We start from the raw sequence: 7,492 nt of genomic DNA, 5'->3' as shown, positions 1-7,492 counted from the left end.
GAAAAAGCCAGACTTGAAAGACTACATATTATGATTCCATTTATATGATATGTCCGGAAAACATACTTAGAGGGACAGAAAGCCCATCAGTGGCTGTCTAGAGCTGGCGATGAGAGCACATTAGCTGCGAATCTGGTGATTGCTTCACAATTCTCAAAGTTGACTGAAAATCATTCATTTGTCCCTTGTAATGAGTGAACTTCAAGGTATATAAACCCTGTCCCCATAAAGCTGTTTAAAAAGTGGGTAAGAAATCTTATAGTTGCATACTTTAGTGTTTCCATGGTTTAAATTCATCCTCTGCAATCCTCAGTCCCATACTGGCTCCTTTTTCTTATTTGGCTCTTTTCTATGTTTTGGTCACTAATTTTGTTCTACGTGTTTCTTTCAATGATTTTACCCTCTCCCATGGCCTCAACTGTCACCTCGAACCTCATAGTACTCTCTATCTCCAACCCCAAGACATTTCTCCAAATCTGAAATTGGTATTTCCAAATGCCTATTGGATGAATCCAACTATATATTCCACAGACACTCAGATCTTAACTCATTTCATACGGTCTTCATCATCTTCACCTCACCTCTGTCAATCCTATATATTCCCTTTTACAAAATTCATGAATTATTCTTCCAGTCTCTATATGAAATACAGATTCTTCCTAACACTAGTATAGTTTAGATAAACTATAGTACAGTTTGGGTAAGAACCCAAAATTTGGCTTTTTAAAATTTATTCAAGTATAAGTTCTTAACCAGTAAGTAAAGCTGGGTGCCCCTTGACTTCTGTTTTCATTGAAGAACAATAGTAGCTATTAAACTGATATTTCAAGTCTACTGTGTGCAGCTTTAATCCCCTCCTCTCTTGCCTCTAGACTCAGTGGTGAATAAAGTAATTTCCCTGTGCTCACAGGAAGTAAGTGTGAATCAATTGGATCTTACTCCCAATACCAACAAATCCAGGACATTCCATCCGGGAGTAGACAATAGGGAACATGTCTGAAATTTGGATGCTTCCCTCACACTGTGGAGAAATCACTGATTAGCCAAGGTTTAGGGATCTCTATCCATCCCAGAAAATGTTTGCAATTCGAAGGTTGGAAATGACACACTGTAATGTTCCAATTCCATTTTCTAGTTAACCAGTGGATTAAGCATGCTTTCTTTACAGACACTTCAAATTCCTTCTCCCATGAACTACCTTCTCATACAGTTGCCATTTTTTATGTGGTGTCTACTGTCTTTTCTCTTGAATTCATAGGAGCCCTTGATTGCACAGAGGTCCCGCCCTGCTGGTATCAGCTGGGCGGGCAGCCAGGAGGGGTGGAGTCAGGACCAGAGGTGGGGAGCGGTCCAGGCCTGGGTCCGGCTCGGTTGGGGTAGGGTCTGGGCAGGATCGGGGCCCAGGATTAGGAAGGAGGTGGTGGTGGGGTGTGAGGGGATGGGGGTGGGGACAGGGGTAGGGCCCGGGATCAGGAGGGGTCAGGGATTGGCTGGCCCGGGATCAGGGTGGGGGGGGTCAGGTGAGGGGTCAGGTCAGGTCAGGCTGGGGTCAGCGGTCCTGGTCATGGGCAAGGAGGGGCCGACCCCCCGTGGGCGAGGCTGTCTGGCGGCCCTGCTCTGGCTGCTGCTGCTGCTGCCGCCCCCGGGCATGCGAGGGTCCTGGTCCGCGGCTTCCCGCGCCCCCGCCCCAGCTTCAATCGAGGCAGCAACTGAGAAGCCCCGGCGGCCGGCAGGTGGCACTCAGCGGTTGGCGCCGGGAGCAGGTGCGTTGGGCTGAGGCGTGTGGGCGGAGGGGCTCCGGGAGGGGCTGGGACGCGGATGCGGCCTCCTCTTCTCTCTGCCCCCAACGTCCGCCCCGGGACACCCCCACACTCCCCAACACAGGTGGGTCACAGGCCCCACTGTGAACCTGCCTGGAACCGGCAGGTGGCAGGGCTTGGCCCTGGGGTGGGGGCTGGGCGGGGGAGGATTCCTGAGTGAGGGGCCCCCCTGGGCACACCCCTGCCCCCACCCGGTGTGCACCCCAGAACCAGGGCGATCTTCACTAGCCGGCTCCTCTTTAAGCAACTGAGCATCCTGAGTCGGGGGAGTGGACTTCCCAGGGCCACCCAGCACCACAGACTCCTTCCTGCTCATGAACCTCCCTCCCTGAGAGGCGGGGTGGGGTGGAGGGCGCACAGGAGCCCCCCACCCCCAAGCATAACAGCCAGCAGGTGGGGTTGGGAAGCCCTGAGACCCTCGGTCCTTTGATCTGCAGAGTGGGACGAGGCTGACGGTTGAAGGGAACTCCTGCCCAGCCCCGGCAGGTGTATTCAGGAATGTCTGTGTCCCTGGGGACGCTGCTGTGGCCACTCTTGGCCCTCCTTGCCCACCCTCACCAGACCCCTGGGCCCTCGTCCTGACCACGGGGCCTGCTGGCCTGTGCTCTGCTGTCCAGTCCTTGATGGCAGCCTATGAAGGCAGGGTCACATTTCGGCTGGGCCGCTTGAGCCTTGGCCTTGGTTTTTGCATCTGTGAAGTGGAGGAAGTCCTCTGTGGTAGTGTCAGTTGGGGTCACTGGTGTCTCTATCATAGACAGGGCAGGGGGTTGTCTCCACAGCCTGTGGGAGGCCCAAGATGATGGGGAAGATCTATGGTGGCCGGGACGTGCTGGCTGGCCGGTGGCCTTGGCAGGCCAGCCTGATGTACCACCACACACACATCTGTGGAGCTGTCCTCATTGACTCCCTCTGGCTGGTTTCTACTGCCCACTGCTTTCTCAAGTGAGTCCCCCCACCGGGTGCCAGCAGAGAGGCCAACAGGGTGGCGGGATGCCAGGGGAAGAGGAGAAGAGGGGTGGTGGGTAGGTGTCCAATGCAAGCTCCTCTGGGCTTCGCTCTAAAGCAGTGTTTAGCCTCCAAACACACTCCATTCCTGCCTTTGACCGGCATCCCCTCCACCTGCGTGTGCCCCCCACTCACCCCTCTGTCCTCAGCCCCTGTGCCTGTCCCCCAGCACAAACATGCCCCAGGAGACCCGCAGTGTGTGTCCTGGCTGCCATGCAGTGTGGACAGGCTCTCTGCCTCCTCGGATCGGGCTTGTCCCCAGTGAACCCACACTCCTCGGTGTCGGACTGTAGGCAGGGACCTGAGCTACACACACAGCCGGCAGCTGGGTGATTTTTCTTATCACTGGTGCAGAACTGCGTGCCTAGGAGGAGGCGGGGCTGGCGGCACTGCCGGGCTGCCTGGGTGGGAGGCAGGCTCCTTCACCTTGGAGGGTGACGTGGCTGCTTGGGCCTGGGTCGGTACCCAGCTTCGGAATAGATGACAAGAGGTTTCAAGAGTGCAGGGGCATCATAGCAGGTCAGGGAGCTAGAGCTTGGGCACGGACCGGCTTTAAGGGCCCAGAGCCCTGTCAGCACCTACGCTGTGCCACATCTGAGACCCTCTGTGCCATGGCGGTTGGGGGGGGGGTGTCTCTGTGTTGGCAGGAGAGAAAGCCTAGCGTGGGTGAGACGGGAGGGCCCTGTGGACAGGGAGGGAGGTCAGGAGAGATGCCTCAGCTGGCCTGGGCGGAGCCGGAAGGGAAGGGTTTGGGCACCAAGTGGGGGAGGGCTTTCCAGGCAGCAGCCACCGACAGTCAGCAGGGTGGATGCTTCATCACTCCTGTTCTGGGGACAAGGCTCCATTTCCTGCACTCATCTGCTCACTTAACACATCTTTTGTGGATATTTACGAACAGGTGTGCACACAGCCCTCAGGCAGGAAGGTGTTTATAGGAAGAAAGTGCAGGAAGGATGCAGGGCCACAGTTGGGCCGTGAGGAGCCATGGGAAGGGTCAGGCCAGAGCTAGTCTTGAACCAGAGCTCCTCTGTGTAAAGTGGAAGGCCTCAGTGTGAGTCCCCACCAAGGAGCCCTGAGCACAAGGAATCCCCGCTCCTCCAATTCAAGGTGTGATGGGGAAGCCACATGTCTCAGGCCGGGGAAAGGAGATCAATCAGCACCAAGATGGTTGGGAAGAGGGGCCTCATGCAGGCAGGGGCTGTAGATGAGGGGCAGGGAGAGGGAGCCGGCCGTGCTTGGAGGCAGTGACGATGGGCTGTTCTCCGCCAGCAAATCCCAAGCCCCGGCAGACTACCGGGTCCTGCTGGGAAGTACACAGCTGCACCAGCACGGCCAGCACGCCCGGGAGGTGTCCCTGAGCCGCATCATCACGCACCCAGACTTTGAGAAGCTTCACCCCTTCGGGAGTGACATAACCATGCTGCAGCTGCACGCGCCTGTGAACTTTACCTCCTACATCGCCCCCGCCTGCCTCCCGAGTCCCGGCATGCAGCTGTCCGGCAACCTGTCCTGCTGGATAACAGGCTGGGGGATGCTCACCGAGGACCGTGAGGGCGTGTGGGAGAGGCGGTGGGGGAGGGAGGGAGGGAAGACGGGAGGCAAGGCTCAGCCCTGGCCCCCACCCCCACCCCCGGGCAAGCGGCCACAGGACCTTGGGCCTCTGTGCCTCATTTCTAGAGGACTGGACCGTTTTAGTTCTAGTTCTGAAAAGCGTGTTATTCCTTAAGTCTGAGGGACTGTCCCAATCACAGGGCAACGTGGCCTCCAGCACTCTCTCTGTCTCTCTCTCTGTGTGTTTCTCTCTCACGCACGCGCTCATGCACACGCAGGCAGAGAGGCTGGTTCTTCCTTGAGGACGGGGATCACGTCTCATGGTTTTAGCACCCCCCCCCCGCCCCAGCACCTGGTGCACGCTCTGCTGCTGCCTCCCTGGCCTGATAGATCGTCATGTCTCTCCTGTGTCTCCAGTCTGGTTTCCCAGCTCCCGCCCGTGTGTCCCGCTGTCTGCTCAATTTAAACCATGGAGTTGCGCTGCTTCCCTGCTCAGCCCCCTGCATGCGCTCACAGCTGTTTGGACTGTTAGAACAAGTCCAGGGTCCCTGCCCAGGCAGTCAGACGCTCCTGACCTTGGCCCCCTGCCTTCCCCACATCCCCGCACGGCCCGTGCCAGCCACCAGTGTCCTTCCTGCCCAAGCGTGCCAAGGCCGTCCTCACTGACCCTGTGTCCCCACAATCCCATCCATGTTCCTCACTCGCTCTGTGTCCTTGACTATGCCCCCTGTGCCAGTGGCGTCTACAAGATGCCCAGCCTGAGGACAGATGAGTGGTGAGGGCTGGAGGCTGCGTGGGGCAGCGTGGCCGGGAGGGGAGTGGCTGGTGGCTGGTGGGTGGTGACGGAGGGATGGAGACGGGCATGAGAAGTGGGGTGGGTGGGGGATGGGGGGGTCAGTGGATGGAAGAACCAAAGGAAGGGCAATGACAGACGAGCAGACATGGTGTGTGGAAGTGTAGGTGGGTGGTCAGTGGTTACCAAGGCCCTGAGAACGGTGTGTGCTGGTGGGATTTGCCTTCTTTCCTTGTGGAATGAGTGAGGTGGAGGGAATGGAAGAGTGTGTGGACCGTTGGGAAGCGGGAGAGGAGCCTGTTAGGGATAGATGGAAGACTGCAGCCGTGATCCAGGCTCATCTGTGCGGAGCAGGCCTCGCGTTTCGCAGTGGCCTGGGCTTCCCCACAGTGCACCTCACCGGCCCCCTTCCTATCCACACAGAACATCTGCACTCGCCCTTCCGTCTCCAGGAGGGTAACGTGAACCTCATCGAGAACCAGGTCTGTAACATGTTATATAGACGAAAATTTAGCCACAGCAAGACCTACTTTGTGCAAGAGGAGATGCTGTGTGCTGGCAATTTCTCCACAGGAAAGGCCATCTGCCAAGTGAGTTTCCCTTCCTTGCGTGCCTGTTTGCCTCAGTTTCCCTGGTGGGCCTGTGTTGCTTCTGGTCTGTTTGTGGAGACCCGTGGGCCTTGTCAGCCTGCCTGCTAGACGTCCATGGTGCCCTCTACCCCACTCCCCCTCTGGAGACACCCAGGCTGAGGACACCACTGAGCTGGACACCCGGGAGCACCCCCTCCCCCCTTAGCCTTCCAGCCACCATAGCCTGTCTGTGAGATTCCATCTGGACCCACGCAGGAGGGGAGGGGGGGCACTGCAGAACGGGCGCTGGAACAGCTGGGGTGCAGGGGGTGAGGGCACTGCAGAACGGGCGCTGGAACAGCTGGGGTGCAGGGGGTGAGGGCACTGCAGAACGGGCGCTGGAACAGCTGGGGTGCAGGGGGTGAGGGCACTGCAGAACGGGCGCTGGAACAGCTGGGGTGCAGGGGGTGAGGGCACTGCAGAACGGGCGCTGGAACAGATGGGGTGCAGGGGGTGAGGGCACTGCAGAACAGTTGCTGGAACAGATGGGGTGCAGGGGGGTGAGGGCACTGCAGAATGGCTCAGTGCTCAGATTGTGGGGCAGGTGGACCTGCTCTGGCCTCTGTCTATCACCAATCGGCGCCCTGATCACAGCCAATTTCCTCACTTGTGAGGTGGGGGTGCTGACAGCCTCCCCTTCATAAGGTTCCTGAGATAACTGCGTGGTGCCTGCTGTGGTAACAAGTGTCGGCCTTCATTGCCCCGCCGGGGCTGCCTCCTCGGGTCTGGGCTCTGCTTGTTCCTCTGGGCTGCCGGCCCTCCTGCATGACAGGGCAGAGGGCGGGGCCCATGTGCTGATGGACTTAGATCCGTGACTGTCCACAGGGTCTGTTGGGAGTGCCCTGAAGTGCATTTCCAAGGCCCACCCATGTCTCCTTGATGGGTCCATAGTACAATGCTGGTCTGGACTTTCACAGGCTCACGGGTCCCCCCACCACCTGGTGTTCTCAGACCCTGCTCAGTCACCCGCACTAACTCCCCTCTCTTTCCTAGGGCGATTCTGGGGGGCCCCTCGTCTGCGACCTCAGTGCCTGGGTTTTGGTGGGGCTGGCCAGCTGGGGCTTGGACTGCCAGCACCCTATCTACCCCAGCGTCTTCACCAGGGTCGACTACTTCACCGGCTGGATCAACAAGATCCAGAGGCTCACGCCTCCCCCTGATCCCACGTCTGCTCCTCAGACCCAGTTTCCAGATCAGCCTTGGCAGGCTGCTGGCTCGTCCAAGCATGACACAGCGCTCGCTTCTCCTCAGACCTGCCTCCTGCTGCTGTTCGTGCTCAGGGACCCGCAGCAGGCCCTGTGGTGACCCGCTGAGCCCCTCTGTCCTGCTCTCTGCCTCAGGCCCCAGTCAGCTCGCTGGAACTTTCCACGCCTCCCCTTCCCCAGCACCACTGGCTCTCAGTGGTTCCTTCTCCTGGACTTCCTGTTCATCAGCTGCCATCCCCTAAGCCAAGCCTGAAAAAAAAACCCAAATAAAAGACTCATCTCACTCATGTCTTGGGACTCCGTTGCCCCTCCTTCCCTTGAGGTCAGGCAGCAGGCTCCCTGCACAAGGAAAGGGAACTTGTCAGGAAGACTGTCCCAGGAGGGAGCCAGGGCTGCCAGCTGGGAGGAGAGAAGACCGTCTCTACTCAGACCCTGCTCCTACCTCAGGGATCGTGCAGGTCTTCAGAGGAAGTGTGTCAGTTAGCACAG

At 58.2% G+C, this 7,492-nt stretch overlaps 1 protein-coding gene across 1 annotated transcript; it reads left to right on the top strand.

The window, feature by feature from the left end:
- The first annotated feature begins 1,550 nt into the window (after positions 1 to 1,550).
- On the top strand, positions 1,551 to 7,286 carry LOC120227519 (putative serine protease 47). The gene is made up of 5 exons (XM_039225617.1): positions 1,551 to 1,763; positions 2,600 to 2,762; positions 4,095 to 4,372; positions 5,593 to 5,759; positions 6,792 to 7,286. The coding sequence occupies exons 1-5, from the start codon at positions 1,565 to 1,567 to the stop codon at positions 7,101 to 7,103; spliced, it is 1,119 nt and encodes a 372-aa protein (XP_039081548.1). The 5' UTR covers positions 1,551 to 1,564; the 3' UTR covers positions 7,104 to 7,286.
- Positions 7,287 to 7,492: the final 206 nt, after the last annotated feature.

This window comes from Hyaena hyaena, unplaced genomic scaffold, assembly GCF_003009895.1.
Source record: "Hyaena hyaena isolate Hyena2069 unplaced genomic scaffold, ASM300989v1 scaffold_2437, whole genome shotgun sequence".
In the NCBI taxonomy this organism is placed as follows: Eukaryota; Metazoa; Chordata; class Mammalia; order Carnivora; family Hyaenidae; genus Hyaena; species Hyaena hyaena.
This window is presented reverse-complemented; position numbering and strand designations above follow the sequence as displayed.